General features: G+C 38.6%; 1 protein-coding gene across 7 annotated transcripts in view; it reads left to right on the top strand.

Moving 5' to 3' along the window:
* Positions 1–23,208, top strand: part of DROSHA (drosha ribonuclease III) — a 140,132-nt gene that overhangs the window by 42,058 nt on the left and 74,866 nt on the right. For all 7 annotated transcript variants that reach the window (XM_032279037.1, XM_032279040.1, XM_032279042.1 and 4 more), the window contains 5 exons: positions 1,292–1,378; positions 7,672–7,743; positions 9,301–9,382; positions 9,695–9,769; positions 22,025–22,194. In XM_032279037.1, the coding sequence (XP_032134928.1) occupies positions 1,292–1,378; positions 7,672–7,743; positions 9,301–9,382; positions 9,695–9,769; positions 22,025–22,194 (486 nt within the window). The remainder of the gene's footprint in view (positions 1–1,291; positions 1,379–7,671; positions 7,744–9,300; positions 9,383–9,694; positions 9,770–22,024; positions 22,195–23,208) is intronic.

Consider the following 23,208-nt stretch of genomic DNA (forward strand, 5'->3'; position numbering starts at 1 on the left):
ATTAGCCTAACAGCCGGGCGCGGTGGCTCACGCCTGTAATCCCAGCACTTTGGGAGGCCCAGGCGGGTGGATCACGAGGTCAAGAGATCGAGACCATCCTGGTCAACACGGTGAAACCCCGTCTCTACTAAAACTACAAAAAAATTAGCTGGGCATGGTGGCATGTGCCTGTAATCCCAGCTACTCAGGAGGCTGAGGCAGGAGAATTGCCTGAACCCAGGAGGCGGAGGTTGCAGTGAGCCGAGATCGCACCATTGCACTCCAGCCTGGGTAACAAGAGCGAAACTCCGTCTCAAAAAAAAAAAAAAAAAATTAGCCCAACATAGTGGCACACACCTATAATCCCAGCTACTCAGGAGGCTGAGGCATAATAATTGTTGGAACCCGGGAGGCAGAGGTTGTAGTGAGCCAAGATCAGGCCACTGAACTCCAGCCTGGGGAACAGAGTGGAATGCCATCTCAAAAAAAAAAAAAAAAATAGTGGATTATAAGAATGGCATAAGGAATAGAGTGCCTCATGCTTAGATTGATATATGTATTATTTAGTTACAGATCCAATTTTCAGGGAATGAAGGCCTTTGAACTTGTATGGGAATTGCTTTTTGTTGTGTTTGGTTGGTTGACTTCTTGGAGAGGCTGGGAATTGAGCTATGATGGTTTGACCTTCTGGCACCCAGAGGCCTTTCAGAGACTTCTAGGCTGTTGCTAGTCTCTACTCTATGATGCTGAGTCTTTTTTCACTCTGCATTTGAGTCAGCTGTGTTATTACCTTGCTCCTGTTAGGACTTCTGTTAGTTCAGAAACGTAGTTCATTAAGAACAAAACCGGTAGTGTTGTGAGATTAAATAAAACAAGTTCGTAGAAAATGAAGCTTAATATAGCCTTTTATTTATTTGTGGCTCCCATAATATTACATCATTCATTGTCTTAGTGGGACTACAGGTGCGTGCTACTACGCCCAGTTAATTTTTGTATTTTTAGTAGAAATGGGGTTTCACCGTGTTGGCCAGGATGCTCTTGATCTATTGACCTTGTGATCTGCCTGTCTTGGCCTCCCAAAGTGCTGGGATTACAGGTGTGAGCCACCTTACCCGGCCTCAGTACACAAATATTATACTTAATATCTGAAGCCAGAGCATTTCATGTAAAATTACACTTTGTATAAAGTTCTCCCTGGTGTCCAAAAGGAAGTCCTTATGTTCTGTTGGTTATTTTGCGTCCTGACGGATTTCTGCACATGCAAATTGTGTCATTTGTTTAATTTGGGGTTTGCGTTTCTGTTTGCTTTTAGACTGACAGGCCAACTGTTATAGAATATGATGATCATGAGTATATCTTCGAAGGATTTTCTATGTTTGCACATGCCCCCCTGACCAGTGTAAGTATGAGCAGTTGGCTGCTTTTCTCTTTTTTTGTACCTTCATCCCTGCTTTCCAAAAGTCAAAACATTTCCTATCATCTGACTCATAAGAAACATTTCCTTTGCGTCCCTTTGTAGCGTAAATGAGCTGCAGGAACTCTGCAGCAGTGCATCAGGTGGGCAGTGTGACATCTGTGCTAATGAGTCACAGGTTCAGTCCGCATTAAATGGTGTAAGTAAACGTGTCAGAGTAACATTTTGGGAGTGTGAAAGATTGGAAAACGAGGGTAAACTGTGGAGTAATGTGTTAAAGCTATTTTGGGTTGGTTGTCCTTCAAAAGAAAGTTGGAAAGTTTTAAGGAGAAGCCATTGTTTAGTCTCTGAGCAAAAGAGATAGAGCTTATTCTGGACGTTTGGAGCCTGAATTCATGAAATACATTTTCTGCTTTTGAATCCCAGGAATATGTCTTCAAGAGACTTTGATATATGGATTCATAGTATTTTTATACAGGTATTAAGGCTGCTTTGTTGGTAATTGGTTCAAAAGGAAGTTTCTGATTTGTGAGTCAGAATCTTTCCATCTCCATGCAGGCAGTCCCAGGAATTGTCTTTCTTACTTCACATTTCAGTTGGGTGTAGAGTGAGTTGGTGGGCAGTGGCACAGGAAAAGACGTGGTAGTGTACTTGTCTCAGTACAGATGCTGTTGTAGAACTGACTGAATTGTAACTATTGTATATCAAATAGAATGTTCTTTAACCGTTTCTGGTTTGGTTGCATGAAATTACATCTGCAGTTTGAAGGATTATTTTAGTACTGTTTCCTTCACACATGAAATTCTGTTCCATTGGAGTGTACAGTCAGACTCAAATCTTTGCCTTACCTTAGCCCTTTTTGTCATTCTTTTTTTCTATACAAGTAGATATGATTCCATAGTAGTGATGCTAATTTAAGACAAATTGTTTTCCTAATGAGATTTTCTTTATTCCACAGTATTTTTTATCCTACAGAATTTTCTTTGAGAAGATGATTACGTTGTAAATGTAAAAATAAAATCATTTGATAATACATGTTATGTCTGCCTCCAGGGGGTAGCATCTGTTCACTAATGTAGAAAAGCAATAATACTAGGCCATTCTTAAATAATCTTTATGGAAAGGTACTAAGAGCTTTCTGAATTTTCATGATTTCTTTGCTTTTTTTTAGGTGTCATAAACGTTCAAGCCCTTTGTTACACCAAATCTCATAGCCTTAGAGTTGATTACCCTCTACTCCCCACCATCTAATGTCTTTCTCTTTTTCCCCCCAGAGGGCTTACAAATGCACAGAATTTAGTTAGCAAGAAAATACTTAAAGTTCTTCTTCTTCATCTTATTTCTTGATTTCCTGGAAGTAATATAGATCTTATTTTGACTTTTAGGACCACCTTAATCAAAGAAGGATAACAGTGTAGCCTTAGAGAGACCAGTGTTTAAAATTAGTGAATACCACTTACTAGCTCTGTGATTTGACATCTCAATCTTTATAAGCTTTGGCTTTCTCATCTCTAAGATGGGGTTATTAGTTGTAGCAATCTCATTGGCTTTTGTGAAAACTAAATACGATGACACATGAAAAGCGTTTATCATGGTGTTTGGCACATAATAAATACTGGCACCTCTTGCTTTGGAAAGGATTTCAGACACAGCTGGGTTTCAATCTTCTAATCCTTTTTTCTGTTTTTGACCTTGGACAAGTGAATTTTTTGAACTTCATTAACGATAGCAATGCTTGGGGTTTTAGTGAGAATCAGACATAATTTTTTTTTTTAAATATGGACTTAAAAAAAAAAAGTTGTTTTAGGTTTACAGCAAAAGTGAGTAGAAACATCATTTTAAAAAAGTCCCCCAGCACAAGGTTTGGCCTGAGAGGCCACTAATGCTAAAATAGTCACAGTTGTTACTGTCATTATAAAACAAACGGATGGAAAAAATTCCTGGCTTCAGCATATATTTTATGTAAATGTTCAAGTTCTCAATGAGAACTTTATTCTGTGACAAACCCCATCATTTGTATTGGAGATGTTGATAAAAATAAATTGAGTTTTAAGCTGAGTGTTGTACAGTTCATAGGAATTAGATCTGTCAAAGGCCTCTTGAGTTTGAAATAGTCTTTTAAGGAAAAGGATTGTTAAATTGCTTTACCAATCTGATTCCTTTTCTTGCTAGAGAGAAAATGTCATCAAGAATGTCATGCAAATGATGGTAACGATAGAATCTCCACCAAATCTACTTCTACAAGTCCTCTTAAGGTCTTGAAGTGGTATAGAGCATTTTGGGAGAATTTTACCTTTGTATGTAGTACGTTTGTTATTGTAGTACCTGATGTTAAGCACTTTGACAACTTGTCTGAAGTTTTAAAGATACTTGTATTTGCCAGATGCAGTGGCTCACACCTGTAATCCTGGCAATTTGGGAGGCTAAGGCAAGGGAACCGCTTGAGGCCAGGAGTTTAAGACTAGCCTGGGCAACACAGGGGGACCTCATCTCTACAAAAAAATTAAAAAATTAGCTGGGCATGGAGGTGCATGTCTGTAGTCCCAGCTACTCTGAAAGCTGATGCGGGAAGATCGCTTGAACCCAGGAGTTTGAAGCTGCAGTGAGCTGATTACCCCACTGAACTCCGGCTTGGGTGACAGAGCTAGACCCTGTCTCTTTAAAAAAAAAAAAAAAAAAAAAAGAAAGAAAAAGCACTGGCATGGTGGCTCATGCCTATAATTCCAGCACTTTGGGAGGCTGAGGTGAGCCAATCACCTGAGGTCAGGAGTTCAAGACCAGCCTGGCCAAGATGGTGAGACCCCGTCTCTACACAAAATATAAAAATTAGCTGGGTGTAGTGGCGGGCGCGTGTAATCCCAGCTACTTGGGAGGCTGAGGCAGAAAAATCGCTTGAATCCGGGAGGCAGAGGTTGCAGGGAGCTGAGATTGCGCCACTGCACTCCAGCCTGGGCAACAAGAGTGAAACTCCATCTCAAAAAAAAAAAAAAAGTAAGATATATGTTTGAGTTACACCGTATTTTGTCATATTCTCAAAAGCACAGGAAAAACCTTTGATCATTTCCCTCTTACTTTCAGTTGGCTTCCCATTTGCAGTGGACTCACTGACCCCTGGATTTGGATAATCAGTACGTGGAAGTAGTAGAATTAGAATATGGAGGTTTAGAGAGAGTTTTTTAGTTTTTTGCCAGGGTGAGATAGGAGTTAGTATAAGTCAGCATAGGATATTCTTTAAGTATTTAAACATGATAGTAGTCATTTATATTATTTGATGGCATTGGTTGGGAGATATTTTGGTGATCTTTGAAGTTACACAGTGTCTTGGTTGACCATTGTGTAGCAAAATAACAAGCTCTCCTTGAGACTTAGAGAGAGACCAAAGTTTGAATAGATGAAGAGATCCTGCCTTTCCAAATTTGTATGAGAAGGGCTCTGGTGGTAGGGATGGAAGCTCAAAAGAAAAAAAAGTATACACAAAGAGAAGAGGTCAGACAAGGAATTCCAAGAAGTGATTTTAGTTAAAATGAGATAGGGAAAGACTGTACTTGCATAAATTATCTAGCAGAGTGCATTTTCCTAGGATAACAAGGAGTAAAGTTTGCACATTTGCTTTCTGCCTGCCTCTTGAGAATTCCCAAGACCTCTGGTTGTTTTCTCTCCCATATACTCTCTCTGAGTAATTCATTCCACCCATGCTTATTCTGATCCCCACCAGATCAATATTTATAGCAGTGACACGTACCTCTGTGTTAATATTCCACTCTCACATTTTAGATTGCCTTTTGAAATGAACCTCCTTGATGTTTCCTCACATAGCTTACCTCCAACCTGTGCGAAACTGGACTCATCATCTTCCCTGCATATTGAATTTGAGGTACTCAGGGGACACCCTCCTGAATTAAGTGACCTAGTTGGTCACTTAAGCCAGAAACCCAGAAATGATCCTCGATTCTTTCTTCATTCTCCCTCCCACATCAGAATGGTCACTGTATATTTCAGTAATATCTCCTGAAGTTTTTCTCTTCCTTTGCCGTCTTCCCTTTTTGGCTCTTGGACTGTTGCATTAGACTTCAGTCTGCTCTTTGCTCCCTTCCAGGCCATCCCCACACTGTTTCCACAGTGTCTCATCTGAAATGTAAATGATGGTAACCTCTAACTTAAAGTGCTTGAATGATTTCTTGTTGCCATATATCCATAAGCTCTGACCTTAACATGGTTTGTAAAGACTACCTAACAGAGTTCATATTTTCCTCTCTAGATCATCTGACACCTCTCTCTCTCTCCACATACCTCTCTCTGAACTGTGAAATGACTACTTCTTTCCTCAGCTCCCTTTCCTCTGTTTTGCTAGAAGCTAAACAACTGCTCTGCCTCAACTTTTTTCTGGATGACCTAGAAAATTCCTCCCCATCTTTTTTTTGTGTGTGTGATGGAGTTTCGCTCTTTTTACCAAGGCTGAAGTGAAGTGGCATGATCTTGGCTCACTGTAACCTCTGCCTCCTGGGTTCAAGCAATTCTCCTGCCTCAGCCTCCCAAGTAGCTGGTATTATAGGCACCTGAGACCACGCCTGGCTAATTTTTGTATTTTTAGTAGGGACTGGGTTTCACCATGTTGGACAGGCTGGTCTTGAACTCCTGAACTCAGTTGATCCACTCCGCTTAGCCTCCCAAAGTGCTTGGATTATAGGTATGAGCTACCATGTCCAGCCCCTCCCCATCTCTGAAGACAACTCATATGTTACCTTCTCTTTGGTTCTTTTGCACTTTATACTTTTTTTGGTTGCTTGTTTTTTAGTTGAACTTAGAAGTTACATTGTATTGTGTTCTGTTTGTATATGCTTACATGCCTGTCTTCTTACAGATTTTTACCTCTTAAGATAGGACCTGTAGCTTATTTTAGAGTAACTATGAACCTAATATAGTTGTTAGCAAAGAGTAGGTATTTTAAAAATATGTTGAATCATGCAAAATTTTGTAACTCTTAAATATTTTTAAATGATTATAAGAACAAAGTAGAACTTAAAAATGGTAGTGGCTATTATGAATTTCACTCAAATGAACCACTGTCCTTTAGAAAAAGGAAAAGCCCCCAAGAACTAAACTTCGTATCTGAGAAAAAGATTTCCAGTAGATGGCATTATAAGACTATTTTTCTGTGTTTCTTACTATCCCGTTCACTGATAGAATTACAATTTGTTTCTTTCTGATTGCTATGGTTTATGAAAATGATTACATCTATATAAAATCATCTTATGGACAGATTAAGCAGCCAGAAAAACTTAGTTAATGCATCTCTAGGACTTCTGGGTCTGCTATTTTCCCCAGCTAGCCAGCCAAGTCTCTGCCGTAATCTCCCTCCCTCCCTTTCTCATTCTTGAATTCATTCAAAAATATATTTACGGAAAACCTATTATGTGTAGGCAATATGCAGTTGTCTGATGATACACTGGTAAAGTAAGATAGATGTGGATTTATTTGATGCTGGGCCTTCCTTCATTTTCACATGTATCCTGAGTATTAGAGCAGGTAATGAGAGGGGTATACTCTAGTGGCTAAGAGCTGGGGTCTAGAGGAAGACTTCCCAGTTCGCCAAGCTACCTGTTATCTTAGACAAGGTACCTGATGACTCTCTGCCTTGGTTTCCTGCACTGTACAATGGACATAGTAGCCAAACCTGTTTCATAGGTTTGCTGTGATGGTTACATGAATGAATTTTGGGAAGCATTTGGAACAGTGCCTGGCTCAAAAAGTGTTAGCTATTATTATTTTTATTATAACTTGCTATTATTATATTTATTACCACAATTGCTTTTTCTCAAGAGCCAGATGGGTAGCATGAATTGGATGTTTTCAGTGACCTATGAATCCATAATTGATGAGTCATTACCCTACTATCTCTGATCTGCCTAAGGAGCCAGAGATTCTAAAATATTTTAAAAACTTGAGAAACAGAAATGTTTATGGTTAAGGTTTTATTAATTCTTTAGAGGTGATATGGGTGGTTTGAATGGGATCTTGTCATGTTTGTGTTGCTGCTGCTAATACTGTTAATTAAGCACCACATTATGCAGGTTTCTTGGCGAGGCCAGGCCAGCTGGGTTCTTGTCATTAAAATCCAGCAGTTGTGGTCAAGCTTCATATGCAGTGTTGTTAGCCGCTGAGATGAAGGTGAAGCCTTCTCATTTGGTTCATGGCCTTTTGGGTCAGGTAACAAACGTGTGTAATATGAGCCTGCAGGGAGATATTGGGGAGCTGAACCTCACTTCTTTTTATTGCAGATTCCACTGTGTAAAGTAATTAGATTCAACATAGACTACACAATTCATTTCATTGAAGAGATGATGCCGGAGGTAAGGGAAAAGACTGTATGATGGTTTGATGTTGTCTGCTCTTTTGCTTGTTCCACACTACTATTTTAAAGCACTGAACGTGGCCAGATCTGGCTTTTGCCAGGAATATCTCTAAAGTATCATATTCACTGTTGAAAGTGTCAGTGAAATGTAGCTCTAGTATCAAGGTTAAAATTCAGGTCATTTTTCAACTTGTTGACTTGTTTTTGAACCCATTTCTCCTTGTGTTACATCTGCTGATATTAACTTTACATCTGTTTCTAGTTTCTTTTACGTAGGGGACAGATTTTGGTTACTGGCCATTATCAGAGAGGAAATTGGAATAGTGAAACAATCTGATGGCTGTTGTAATAATCTTATTTGTTATCTCCAATGACAAGATCAATGCTTGCTTCATTTTTCTTCCCATATATTTACATATTTTTCCTAATTGTTTTTCATTGCTGGTGCTCAGCAGCAGATTTATCTAAATATATGCAAGAGATTTAAAATTCCAAAGGAAGATTAATGTGAATCTCAGAATGATTCATAGCCTGATCTTGAATTTACTGGTGTCAACAAATCATACTAAGAAATAGCAACTAGACAGCAAACAAGCTTGTGCACTTAACATTGTGTTGGAGTCCGGGTCAATTTCTGGAGCCCCTGGCTCTTCTTGCAAACCTTGTTTAATGGGACAGCTCTGTCATGGGCAGGGACCATGGAGGGGGAAATGGATGGGCATGAAATGTGTGCCTCGTTGGCACCTGTTTCATTCTGAGCAAGTCTTGTTCATTGTACCTTCCTTTCAAAAAGAATTAAAGAAAAAGAACCACTCCTTCATTCTCCTGCTTAGAAGGGTTTTTTTTTTTTTTTTTTTTTTTTTTTAACTTCCTTTTGGTTTTTAAGGTCATATGCCTTCATTTGCTATTGTAAAAGTTTATGATTTCTGGCGTGATCTCACAGAGGCTGATTTATGAACCCTGAGCAAAATAAGTAGGCAGAATAATTATGAGATAAGTCTCAGTTGCAAATATATCATCTGGTTAGCTTGTTTACAGGAGAAATTTTGGTGCAGAGTTATATAGTTTTTCTTAGCCCTTTATTTGCCTTCATTACGAATTTGAACTTTTTGGGTACACATGACTTCTGTTTTTTGGTAACTCCAAAAAACAATTTTTTTGACGTGTGGGGTGGGGGTGGGGGACAAGCCTATCAGAGTCTGCAGGTGCTTATGTATAATCTGAATTAACAAAAAGTCCCCAGAAGATTCTGATACAGTTTATAATTGAATTAGAAAAATGTGATATTAGTATAAGTGAGACTTTACTTTTTAAATTTCTCATTTTATTTGTATACTGAGAAGGGCTAAGTTGACATTAAGAAATCCTAATGGCATTATTATCTATTTCATTTCCATCTGAAACTAGTGATCAGTGGCCATACTTTTCAGGAAACTATATGGTTTTAGTATAGTTTCAACAGACACTTTTAAAGGTACTTGACAAGAACAAGTAGAACTTTCAGTTAATATATATTTGCCAATCTATAGTAATTTAATTTTGGTTTATTTTTCAGAATTTTTGTGTGAAAGGGCTTGAACTCTTTTCACTATTTCTATTCAGAGATATTTTGGAATTATATGACTGGAATCTTAAAGGTAAGTAAGAGGATTTAAAAAAAAGAGTAATGCTTTACTGTATGTCTTTGCTACTTGGGGCTTTCCTCCTCTTTTTGCCATCGTATACTCTTCTCATTGCAATCTTCCTTGGGTGCTTGTGGCAGTTACCGATGATTGATTTAGCCAGTGAGGAGGAGTGGCAGGAGGTGGTGGCATTTTTTATGTCCCTACTTCTGGTGGTAGTTTTTGTGGTTATCGTAAATCTTAGAAATTAAGTTGCAGTGCTTGTTTTTAAAGGCTGTTTGATTTTTCTTTTTCTTTCTTTTTTTTTTTTCATTTGTTTGCTTTCAGGTCCTTTGTTTGAAGACAGTCCTCCCTGCTGCCCAAGATTTCATTTCATGCCACGTTTTGTAAGATTTCTTCCAGGTAAATCTTCTGGCTTGTCAGTGACCCGGTGAGAGAGTGCATCTGAAAATAAGCTTGCCGTTTTCCTTTCAATCTTCAGGGACAACTTTCCTACCTTAGCTACTGTTAATTATCTAGTTCTCAGGTTAGGCATGGAAATGTAAAATTATACATGTGGATTTATATCCCTACATAAAATATGGTGGCCCAAGTTAGATGAATGATGGAAAATGGATTTATAAATTTTAGGAATCTACTTGACAAATATCATGCAGGTGTGTTAACACGGAAAACTGATTGTGGCTTAAAAAATGCATGTGGCTAATTGGAAAACAATATAAAATTTAAAATACAATATGATTATAACTGTGCTGAAAAAAATCACTGTAATAATAGTTGCATTAAGGTAGTAGGATTATTTTTTTCTATATTTTGACATGTGCTTGAATTCATTTGATGGTGAAAAAAGATATAAAATAATTTTTTCTCTCAAAATATATAAGGATGATATATATCAAAATATATGATAATTTCTTAAAGCAACATTTTCACTGTTTTCTATTTTTTTTTTTAAAAGAACCCAACTGTAATATTTGGCATTAGATTTAGTGTTTTTTAAAATGCTTGGAGTCAGTTTAGTGACATGTACCTACAGTCTCAGCTTTTTGGGAGGCTGAGGAGGGAGGATTGCTTGAGCCCAGGGGTTTGAGACCAGCCTGAGCAACATGGCAAGCCCTGTCTCTAAAATTTAAAAAAAAAAAAAAAAAAAAAGGATTTTTAATGAAATCTTTTGGATGCTTTTTTCCTTGCAAAATCCTTCTCCTTGAGGCTTCTGCCACCTTCTTCCCACTCCTTTATTTATTTACTGGTCAATTGCCAGCTTTATCCAGCGCTGTGAAACCTGGCTTGCAGTTTCCTCTCTCCACAAGATTCTGTTACCAGCCTGGTGAGAACTTCACTTACTGTTTTACCCTGAGCCATATGATTATTTGATGTTTTCTACTGTAATGATTGTCACCACTCAGCCACTTAATCCTAAGATAAAACCTTGGACCATGCCACCACCCTGTATTAATTTATCCCTAGAATTTGACTCTAGTATCTCCCTGTCTGGTGACATCCTTCGGTCCTTCCAGCCTCTCATGTCCTTATTGCCTTTTCTTCAACTTGGATCTTCCCTTTTCTCCTTTACAAACGGCCACTTTGCTTTGCCTTCCCCACCAGGTCATGTGCTCTGACAGTCAGTTCCAGCTGTCTCAGCTGCTTGTATGGCCACTATCTCCAAGTAAATGTCATCAATCCAACTGCTTGCCTTTTCTTTTACATGTGGGCTGCTCAGTAATACTGGAGAATAAAACATAGTTGCTGCTATAAATCTGCAGTCTGTAATCTTGGTTGGGGAGTTTTTCTTCATGTAACCTTTCCACCCAATAGCAGCAGTTAAAGAATTTCAGTCCTACGTTCAAGCTGTCCTCCTTATGCCTCTTGTCCCCCCTCGGGCAGGAGCCCTTGCCTCCCTCATGCCTGGGAGCCCTGCAGTGAGCCTGTCAGGGTCTGGCTTCCTCCAGTGCTCTTGTCCATTCACAGCCAAGCTTTGCTTCAGTGCCAGCCCCGGTCTCACCCTGTCCCTAGCTCACTGCAGCTGCTGATGCCGAAGGCAGCCTCCTGCAGACCGGTTCCAGAGGACGTGCCTCAGTGTTGGTCTCCTCCCTGCTGCGGTGCCTGGGCGCTCCTTACTTTCCTGCTGCCTCTGATTCCTCTTGTGTGGCTTTTAGCTTCTTGTCTCCTCTGCCCGGTTCTGATTTTTCTCAAGATTTTTTCCCTCATACTCTTTTCTCAGTCCAGACAGTCAAAATGGCTTAGTTTATTCTAGGTTAGCATGACTCATACTTTTAGTATTACTGTTCATGTTTATTTTGTTTGGAAATACATCCAAAGGCTTTTCTCCTTTTTATATCTGGTTTTGTTTTATTGAAATGCCCTTTTTTCTTTTCTGGTGAATGAATCTTTGATTTTAGAATGGAGCTTCAGCAGTAAACTTATTAGAAAATGGTGTTAGAGTGAATTTGTTGAAAAGCCTTTTCCTTTCTATATCTACTTTCCTCTAGGCATTTTATGACCAAACAGATGTCTGAGAGAAAGTAGGCAGTTTTAAAATCACCTTAAAGAAAAATCTGATGTTGGATATTTACTTTATGGGATTTCAACTCTCACATAAGTACATAGGGATAACATTTAGGTTGTCAGAAAGAAAAAGCTCTATTGATTTCTTTTTAAACAGGGTTTACCTTTTCATTAGACTTCCCTTTGAAAATATTCATACTAAGCAGACTCCAAAGGATTCAGAAAAATATTTTTAAAATACATTTTGGTATTAGTTAGGAAATTATGGTTGATTTGTTTTTCATAATGTAACTTTTTAAAAGATCTTTTAGAAAATGGTGAATTAAAAAACATATTTTGATAAATATTTCCATCTTTTTCTGTGCATATAAGGGTGTTTTTTATATGGTTGTCATCTACTAGTATATGATTTGCCTCTATTTTTTAATAATGCATTGAGCAGATGGGTATTTTTAAAGATCATGATATATAGCGCCAAATTTCTTGTCGAAAGAATAACATCAGTTTATGCTGATGTGAAAATTGTGTTAATATTCATTTTTAGCATTTTAGGCCTGTCTGTCTTCCTTTTCTCCTTTCTTTCTTCCTTTTAAAAAATTTCGGTGGTGAGTTCCATGAGGCTGAAGAGTAAACATTTGTCTGTCTCGTGTCGCTAATGTTAACATACTTCATGGCACATAGCAGAGACTCAGTAAATACTTGTTTACTGATTTTATTTAATTGTGCATAATAGTGCCTTATCTAAATATTCATGTTTTTGGTTACTAATGAGTGTGCTTTTCAAAAATTTTTTTTTTTTTTTTTTTTTTGAGATGGAGTCTTACTCCTGTTGCACAGGCTGGAGTGCAGTCACACGATCTTGGCTCACTGCAAACTCCACCTCCCAGGTTCAAGTGATTCTCCTTCCTCAGCCTCCCGAGTAGTTGGGATTACAGGCGTGTGCCACCATGCCCGGCTAATTTTTATATTTTTAGTAGAGACGGGATTTCACCATGTTGGCCAGGCTGGTCTCAAACTCCTGACCTCGTGATCCACCCGCCTCGACCTCCCAAAGTGCTAGGATTACAGGCATGAGCCACCACGCCTGGCCTATTCAAAAATTCTTTGGTGTTATCTCTCATTTTTTTTTTTTTGTTTGTTTTGTTTTGTGAGACGGAGTTTCGCTCTTGTTACCCAGGCTGGAGTGCAATGGCGCGATCTTGGCTCACTGCAACCTCTGCCTCCTGGGTTCAGGCAATTCTCCTGCCTCAGCCTCCTGAGTAGCTGGGATTACAGGCACGCACCACCATGCCCAGCTGATTTTTTGTAGTTTTAGTAGAGACGGGGTTTCACCGTGTTGACCAGGATGGTCTCGATCTCTTGACCTCGTGATCCACCCGCCTGGGCCTCCCAAAGTGCTGGGATTACAGGCGTGAGCCACCGCGCCTGGCCTCTCATTTTTATAAAGTAAACTTTTGATTGAACTATAACATAAATATTGAAAAGTGCACGTATCGTGAATATAAGACCTCAGTGAGTTTTTACAGTGTGAATATGCCCATGCACCCAGCAGCAGGTCAAGATTAGTAGCATCCAACAACCTCCTTTGGACCTTTGTCCAGTGACTGCCCAGACCCTCAAGGGTAACCGCTATTCTGGCTTGAAACACCATGTATTAGTTTTACTTGTTTTTGAACTATAAAAACTAGAATTTTATATTCTCTTTTGCTTCTGTCTTTTGTTTAACGTATTTCAGAATCATCTCTTGTTGCAGTTGACTGTAGTTGCCTTCTTCTTATTACTATATAGTATTATATGGGATGACTAAATTAAAATAAACCTATCTATGATTAATGGACATTTGGGTATTATATATATATATATAATATATATATATAAAATTATGTATAATATGTCTATATATTCATGGCATGTATATTCATGTTCTATATTCACTATATATAGATATATTCACTATATATCTGTATCTGTATATTTGAATAGCATATGTATGTCCACCAAAGACAACTTGCATATATCGTTTAGTGAGCATATATATATGTATTTTTCTGTTATGTACATACCATACCAAGGAGTGGAATTCTGGGTGTGTTTATATTAAGCTTTATAGACACTTTCAGTTCTCCAGAGTGACTATATTGTTTTATCTTCCCACTAACAGTGTATGAAAATTCAAGTTATTTCACATTCTCACCACTTGGCATTTATTTTTTCTTTGTCAATTTAGCCATTCTGTAGTTAATCTTAGTCAAAAGGCCAAGAAGTGATGATTTAAGCGATTTTAATTTGGGATGATTTTAATTTGCATTCTCCTAATGATTAATAAAATGGAGCACCATTTAATGTATTTATTGGGTACCTAGATAGCGTTTTTTAAAAGCATCTGTTCAAGTCTTTTGCCCATTTTTCTTTTGGGCAATATCAGCCTTTGTCTCATTGATATTTTAGGTTCTTAGAATTATATACTGTATATGAGTTCTTTATTAGATATATATATTGCCAATACCTTCTCTGTAGACTGTTTTTTTATCTTAATGGTGATTTTTGATGAATTGAAATTCTTAATTTTGATGTAGTCCAATTTATAGATATATATTCCTTTATGATTAGAGCTTTTTGTATTGTTTATGAAATTTTCGCCTACCCCAATGTCAAATTACTCACTTATATTTTCTTCACATTTAGATCTGTAATCAGTCTTTAATTTGCTTTTACAATTGGTATGAGATATGGGTCAAAACTCATTATTTTCAATGTGGTTATACAATTGATCCAGCACCATTTATTGAAAATAACAATTTCTTCAGAAAATTGAAGTGTTGCTTTTGCTTTTGATCATGTTGACTGTGTGTGTATGTGTGTGTGTGTGTATGTATGTGTGTACACAAACAATACAAAAGTATGTAAAGTAAAAAAAGTGAACACCTCCTTCTAAAAATGTGAAAATGAGTAAATATTGTAAATGGCTTGATTTGAATTTGTTTTAACAGCTATAAGAAGAATTATGCTTTTTTTCTTCAAGTGGAATAACACTAAATACGTTACACAACTTTTTTTTTTTTTTTTTAACTCAGATACTTCAGGCATTCTCTGTACTGTAAATACTTTGCTTCATTCTTTGATACATATTTAGCATTTTATATTATGGATGGACATTTTTTTTTTTTACTAATTCCTGTGGTGACAAATATTTCGGAGTTCTCCATTTTCCCTGCATTTTGTATAAATGCTTCAGAAATCGTCTGTGTCTGTCCTGTTGTATTTTTTGTTTCTGTAAGGTAGAGTTCTAGAAGTGAAATTATTTGTTAAGGTAGCATGCACATTTTAAATTCAAAATGATGTTGGCCAAGTTTTCTCTAGAAAGGATATACCAATTTGTAGTTCTGACCAATAGCTTTTGAAAGTACTCTTTTTCTAGACACCTGCCAATACTGGATGTTACTAGTCTTTTTTTTTGTTTGTTTGTTTTTTGAGACTGGGTCTTTCTCTGTCGCCTAGGTTGGTGTGCAGTGGCAACCTCTGCCTCCCGGGTTCAAGTGGTTCTCTTCCGTCAGCCTCCCAAGTTGCTGGGATTACAGGGACTTGCCACCACACCTGGCTAATTTGTGTATTTTTAGTAGAGATGAACATGGTGTTCATCAGCCTCGTCTTTTTTTTTTTTTTTTTTTTTTTTGAGACAGAGTCTTGCTCTGTTGCCACGCTGGAGTGCAATGGCGCTATCTCGGCTCACTGCAACTCCCTGGGTTCAAGTGATTCCCCTGCCTCAGCCTCCTGAGTAGCTGGAACTACAGATGTGTGCCATCACACCGGGCTAATTTTTTGTATTTTAGTAGAGACGGGGTTTCACCGTGTTTTGGTCAGGATGGTCTCGATCTTCTGACTTTGTGATCCGCCCACCTTGGCCTCCCAAAGTGCTGGGATTACTGGTGTGAGTCACCACACCTGGCTAGGATCTTACTAGTCTTTTACAGTTTAGTCCAAGCTTGTTCCACCTGCAGCCGGTGGGCCATGTCTGGCCCAGGATGGCTTTGGATAGGGCCCATCAAAAATTCGTAAACTTTCTTAAAACACTATGAGTTTTTTTGTGATTTTTCTTTATAAACTCATCAGCTTTTGTTAGTATATTTTAGTGTGACCCAAGACAATTCTTCCATTGTGGCCCAGGGAAGCCAAAAGATTGGACAGCCCTGGTTTAGTCCATCCGATAAGCAAAAAGTCTGATGTTACTATTTGCATGTTTCTTGAGCTTCTTTGAGAATGAGTAGCTTTTCACGTATTTTCTATGTGGTCTTCTCATTATTACTTTGTGGTCTTCTCATTCTTACTTGCTTTTTATTTGTGTCAGTTTACTGTAATATCTAACTGAAAATTCAAGTTTTATAAGTCATCATCATATTTCTCTAATTCTTAAGTTTACCCATTTTGAAGATAGCTGTCCCAGTTGCTTTGGACAACTTTACCCAAAAGTAAGCTTGATAGTTTAAACCAAGGATTATTCAATGCTGGCCAGTTAACCAGAAACCAAGTCAGAGCAATCAGTTTATTGAGATTTAAAAATTTTTCTTAAATTTTGTTTCCTATCCCACTCTCTACCTTTGGTCGCAGAATACTTGATATGAACTAGACTGAGTATAAGGTTTTATTCTGAGTGTAACTGGGGCAAAGGTAGGTTGTAATTCAAGATAATGAGATCAATCTTAGGGAAAAGCCTACTCATTGCTTATATTACTGCCCTAATAAAGCATTGCAAATCCTGAATCAGTTTTGCAAATTGACTGTCTGGAAAATTGATTCTTTGAAATTGCCCCGTCTGGAGCCGTAGTTCTCAGGTATGGCTGGCAGGGGGTCAGGAGGTGGGAGAGTGTCATAGAATTTCCAGGAGGCAAGTGTAGTTTGCAAAACCATCTGTTAGTACCACAACTTAGTATACATTTGGAAAATGTAGAAAAGACCTGTTAATACATATTTTAGAAGATTAGTAGGATGTCTCAGCAGGAATATCCAGAAGACACAGAAATGCAGTCATACAGTTACTCTCAGTGTAGAGAAAGGAGATGATATTTTTGTATTTCTTAAAGTTGAATATTATACAGTTGAGAAATACTCTTATAATCAGCCATATACTTAATACAGATTCCCTAACAAATTACCCCCTCCCCAAATAACCGTATAAATAATCAAGCAATATAAACTGAGAGAACTGGGTCTCTAAGAAACAGTTTATAAAGTCTGTCAGTTCATTAATGACTGTCCAGATTCATTCCCTGAAACACAAACTCCAGTTCTTCCCGAATAATGAGCTGTTGTCACAGTTCCAGTCCCAGAGTTGGCAGAAGTCCTGCTAACCTTAGCTTACCCGCTCTCATTTCTCATTTATATCATGTCCTATTTATTTCAGCCAACAAGATAAAAATTACTTCCTAGCCCTCAGTGACATGGCTCCATAAATCCCCAACATAAACAAGTGGCAAAGCAGACAAACCAAAAGAGCCAATTCATTAACATTAGTGAATTCATGGCAGCCTGAGTGCAAGCGGCCAAGTTATTAGTCTGCTTCAGAAAGTCATTCCACAAATGTTTATGGAGTGTCTTTTTGCCAGGCTGGGTGTGAGAGATGTAGCCCATGCCCTGTGGGCTCTGGCAGGACTCTCTAATTTATGCGCCTCCTCTTTCCATGGAAATTGAACCCAAAACCAGACAGGGAGCTGAGTCTCCATCACCTTCCTTGAGAAACCTTTCACCTCAGGTTATCTGCCCCGAGTTTCTACTTAGTTATAGTGGTAAATAAAATCTCTTTAAGGTTTAGTTGCCATTCGAAATATTTAGCAGATTTCAACATGGATTTGTGGTTTCTCCTTCAGTGTTGTTAACTTTGCACCTGATGCGTGTATATGGTTGTTTTGAATTACGTCTGGTTTCTATGCTGTTGTGCGGCTTACTCCTCCCTCATCATTAGCATCGCACCTAAATAAGAAGGTGGATCACTGCCATTCTTTTTTTTTTTTTTTTTTTTTTTAATACGGAGTCTTGCTCTGTCGCCCAGGCTGGAGTGCAGTGGCACAATCTTGGCCCACTGCAACCTCTTCCTCCCAGGTTCAAGCGATTCTCCTGCCTCAGCCTCCTAAGAAGCTAGGATTATAGTAGTCCACCATCACACCTGGCTGATTTTTGTATTTTTAGTAGAGACAGTGTTTCGCCATGTTGGCCAGGCTGGCCTTGAACCTCTGACCTCAGGTGATCCACCCACCTCGGCCTCCCAAAGTGCTGGGATTGCAGGTGTGAGCCACCACACCTGGCCAACAGCCTTATTTCTTAATCTTACAGTTATTTTTTTCCTAAATTGGACAGTATCTATATTAATTATTTTCTACAGAGTTGAGTCTTTTAAGGGAGTCTTGGTCTGTAGTATTCCTCTCTCCCAGTAGCTCTTTTAAAAGTCATTTCACATTACATTCACTGTCGCAAGTCCGTTTCTCTTTTTTCTGAAGTGCCATGTAAATGCTTGTGTGGAGATTCTAGTGCTGTTTTATATACCTGGACCTGTATATTTACTCCTTCGTTCATGCTCTTCCCCCCCGTGAAAACATGTATCTTTTTTCTAATCCTTACAGCAAAGCAATATTCTGTTCCTTCTTACGGTATTTTACACTCCTATTGTGTTCTTAAAGTCCCTGGTACTCTTAAGTCATCTCACCAAGTCTAGGCATTATAAGCCAAAAACTATTTTACTCTTTCCTTAGTTCCTAGTGAATCTAGTTAGTGTGGCAGTTCTTTCCAGGGTTCTCTAGGTTTCCTTTATTCCTGCTGTTCTGTGTATATGTACGTGAAGTGTGTAGGCAACATATTCTGACGTTAGAAAATTTTTTCTTCCACCTTTTCACCTCAGTCCCCTCAGGAGATTGGAAATTATCACGGACTCAGACTGAGAGAGAGGCATTATGGGTTTCCTGGGCTCCTTAGCAAAGAGGGGAACATTACCGGTTGAGGAACACATGTCACATGCAGGTGGATTGGAATATGTTTTTATTATTTTATTTTATTTTTTGAGACAGGGTCTTACTTTGTCCCCAGGTGGGAGTGAGGTGGCACAGTCACGGCTCACTGCAGCCTCAACCTTCTGGGCTTAGGTGGTCTTCCCACCTCAGCCTCCTGAGCAGCTGGGGCCACCGGCACGTGCCATGTGCCATCATGCCTGGCTAATTTTTCTATTTTTTGTAGAGCTGGGTTTTGCCATGTTGCGCAGGCTGGCCTTGATCTCCGAAGCTCAAGCAGTCTGCTCCCTTCGGCCTCCCAAAGTGCTGGGGTTACAGGCATGAGCCACCATGCCCAGCTGGAATGTGTTTTGAGACTGATTTGGAGAAATATGCCCCCCTAACCATGGGTCTTTGTTTGAACTGTACTAACAAAAACACTATAGACTGATGGCTTAGACAATAAACACTTACTTCTCACAGTTCTGGAGGCTGGTAGTCGGGAATCAGGGTGCCATCGTAGTTAGCTGGTTGATGAAGGCCCTCTTACTGCTTCATAGCCAGCCATCTTCTCATATCCTCATCTGCTAGAGAAAAGAGAGAGGAAGCAAGCCCTTTCGTGTTTCTTCTTTTAAGGGCACTAATCCCATTTATGAGGGCTTCACCCTCATGACCTAATTACCTCCAAAGGCCCCACCTCCTAATACCATCATACCGGGGGTTAAGATTTTAATATACGGCTGTGTGCTGTGGCTCACACCTGTAATCCCAGCACTTTGGGAAGCTGAGGTGCGAGGATCATTTGATCCCAGGAATTGGAGAACAGCCTGGGCAACATAGTTAGACCCTGTCTTTACAAAAAAATTTAAAAAGGAGCCAGGCATGGTAGCATACGCCTGTAGTCCCGGCTACTTGGGATGCTGAGATGGGAGGCTTGCTTGAGCCTAGGTGGTTGAGGCTCAGATGCGCTGTGATAGCATCACTGCACTCCAGCCCGAGTGACAGAGACCCTGAATCAAAAAAGAAAAAAAAAAGGATTTTAATATATGAAATTTGGAGGAATACAAACATTGAGTCCATAACACTATGGAAATTTGCTTATTAATGATGACTTTTGGGTTTAAGGCAGTTGCTTTGTAATGAGGCATAAAAAATGTCACTGCTATGAATTAGTAGATAGAACATATCTTAATGTGGGTTGATGTATTTTGTGATTTTGTCAGTTCTTGGACAATTATTTATGTACTTTTCAGAAAGAAGCACAGCGTCTTTGATTAAGGTAACTTTATTTTCTGAGTGTTATCTACAAAGATTCCTTTAGGAACTATTGTGATCCATCATTATTAGCCTATGTACTTCTTGAGCGCCTAGAACTTGTGGCGTTTTTTCTGTGGTGATGATGACATGGGACCACTCTGTCCCTGGCACATATGGTGAAAAACATGCTCCCATCTCAGAGTCAACTTCAGAGCTCTTGATGAGCTGTAAAGCTTTGTAAGCTCCAACTTCCCTGCTGCCTCTCTCACATTCTTCTCACTTCACACCATCCACAGTGGCCTCATTGGAGTTCCTGGGCACAGTTCCACTCCACCAGGGCACAGTGCATAGCAGTGCAGTTCCATTCCACCTTAGGGCATTTGCTCTTTCTTCTCTTCCAGACTGCTGCATGGTGGCCTCCCTTGTTCCTTTCAAGTTTTGTCTATGTGAAACCTCTTAGAAGATTCCTTTCCTAACCATCCTTTTAGATACACTCTAGTTCCTTGCCCTGTTTGATTCTTCTTTGTAGCACTCATCTCAACCTGATCTTTTATGTAGCTCTTTTTTATTGTCTCTACTGCAGTATAAGCTTCAGGAAGGTGAGGCTTTGGCAATTTCCATCATTGCTGTGTTCTCAGGGCCTAGAACAGTGGCTGTTACATAATAGGTACTCTATAAATATTTGTTGAATGAATGAATATTTGGATGAATGAGTGAATGCATGCCTACATATATAGTGGCTGTAGAACAGCAGTGCAGTCTCGTTCCAGAGTAACATCTCAGATGGAGGAACACAGCTCACACAGAAATGTTGACATTTACTCTCTTTTCTCTCAGATGTGCAGTCGTGACTCAAGTTCTTAGCCCACAGCAGGCCGTATTAAAATTGTTTAGTATCCCAGACCCAAACTGGGTGCCACTAATCCCTCTGACCAAGGAGGACACTTTTCTGTGCCATCCCATTGCTGCCATCTTATGCTCTTGGTCTCCGTCTTTCTCCCTGAAGTGTTTGGTCCTGTACTACTGTTCAAAGCATATCTCATGTCCTGGGAGAGGGTAATGATTGTTCTCTTCAGGGCTCTTGTCCTTCGTTTGGGTGGGAACAGGCAAAGAAAAATGGTGTAAAATGGTTGCCCATGCTGGTCAAGAAGCTAAGTCCAAAGAGAAGGCAGAAGCACGTGGACCCCGCGTTAATGCCCACGTGAAGTGGATGTCTTTGGTTTATCAAGTACTAGATTAATTGGCTTTTTCCAAGGTACTTGAATGATGCCCTTTGTTATTTTTATCCCTGTACTTGATGCTATATGTTTCTGTAGGCCTCAGAACACTTGGTATTTTTTCCATGTACTAACTCCATAATGATCTTCTGTGATATTAGCATGGGCTCTTTAGCTCTGTTCATCATGGCAGGTGCAGCACATTAGCACCAAAAAATTAGACCATAATGCAACAATAGCTCATTGAAGACATCCATAAATGTCTCATAAAAGCTTAGAATTTCCTTAAGACAGTAACATCACTTCTAAAGAGCTTTCATCTGTTAACCTCAGAAAGAATGATAAAATATTTAAGACATAACATGGTTCTGTATATTATAAACTATGGTTCTTTATGCTAGGTGGCTATAAATTTATTTACATAGGCACATTTTTTATATTCACACCTCACAAATGGAGCCTTTTATCATTTATAATGTTGTTGTTGCCAATTTAGTAAATGAGATGGTTTACGAGCACTGTTCATCAATGAAACAAATGGCTTTCGTATTATTTGGCACCTGGTTAAACAGTGTAAATTTTAAATTACCTTTTTGTACGTGCTCTTTTCCTTCATTGTCTTGTTTTTTCCTTATTCAGTTGTTGATTTGCTATAAGTTGAGTAGCCTTATTTTTTCCCCTTCTCTCCCCTCCCACTCCCATCCAAGATGGAGGAAAGGAAGTGCTGTCGATGCACCAGATTCTCCTATACTTGTTACGGTGCAGCAAAGCCCTGGTGCCCGAGGAGGAGATTGCCAACATGCTTCAGTGGGAGGAGCTGGAGTGGCAGAAATATGCAGAAGAATGTAAAGGCATGATCGTTACTAACCCTGGGACGGTATGTTCTGGTGTCTGTATATTCAGAGGCTGAAGCACCTTCTTTTCCAGAGCTGAATGTTTCATGAAAACAGTAACAGCACATTTTGAAAGTTTTAGGTATTCACCACTTCTTGTTCTTTGATAATTTTTCCTTTAAATATTTAGTAAATAAGAAAATATTACAATTTAGGCATATTTGGCAGTAAAATCACGTAATTCAGAAATTTATTCTACCTGAAGATAGGTACGTTTTTAAGGCTTTTGATGCATGTTGCAGATTGCTTTCTAGAAGGGCTGAAAAGCTTGTACTCTGGGAGCATATGAGAGTACCCATTATCTTCATGCTGGTTATACTAAGAGAATTTGATGGGCAGCGGGGTGGGGGCACGGGTGGGAAACTACTTAGTTCAGTTTTGTATTTATTTTGATTTCTAAATGTTTATTGCCCATTCTTGTTTTCTTTTGATAATTGCCTATTAATATCCTTTGTCTGATCTTTTTTGTAGTATTCTTTTTTATTGATCCTCCACCATAATTATTATAAATATTTTCCATTTTTTCGGGTGCTTCTTAAGTGTTTTGTTTTAAAATGAGCTTTTAATGTTCACTTTTTTTAAGTAAAAAAGTGAACGTTAAAAGGAGATAATTAAAAGAAAACTAATTCTTATATAAAAACGTAGCATTTTCTTTATATCAATTTTTTTCCTCTAAAATCGTGTTAGTGTTTCATAAAGAGTTATATATTGGCATCTTACAAGGATTACATTTTATAGAAATGGAGAATTAAAATATTTCCATGAAAAGAGGTGGAATAATCTATTAAACAAAGCTGTTGCTTTCAAAAAAGCTGCCAATTGCTTAATAGCTTTGATTCATAAACTGAAAACTCTGGATCCACTTTTTGTAGCGTGACAGTAACATCTGCACAAACAAAATGTTATTTGCAAATAAAACATTTTAGCTAGTATGGATTCGATTCTTTTAAGCAAATCCAGAAAGTAAAATTGTTTAATAAAAATATGCTTAAACATGA

The sequence above is a fragment of the Sapajus apella genome, unplaced genomic scaffold (assembly GCF_009761245.1).
Source record: "Sapajus apella isolate SASKATOON/1434 unplaced genomic scaffold, GSC_monkey_1.0 scaffold11, whole genome shotgun sequence".
NCBI classification, from domain to species: domain Eukaryota; kingdom Metazoa; phylum Chordata; class Mammalia; order Primates; family Cebidae; genus Sapajus; species Sapajus apella.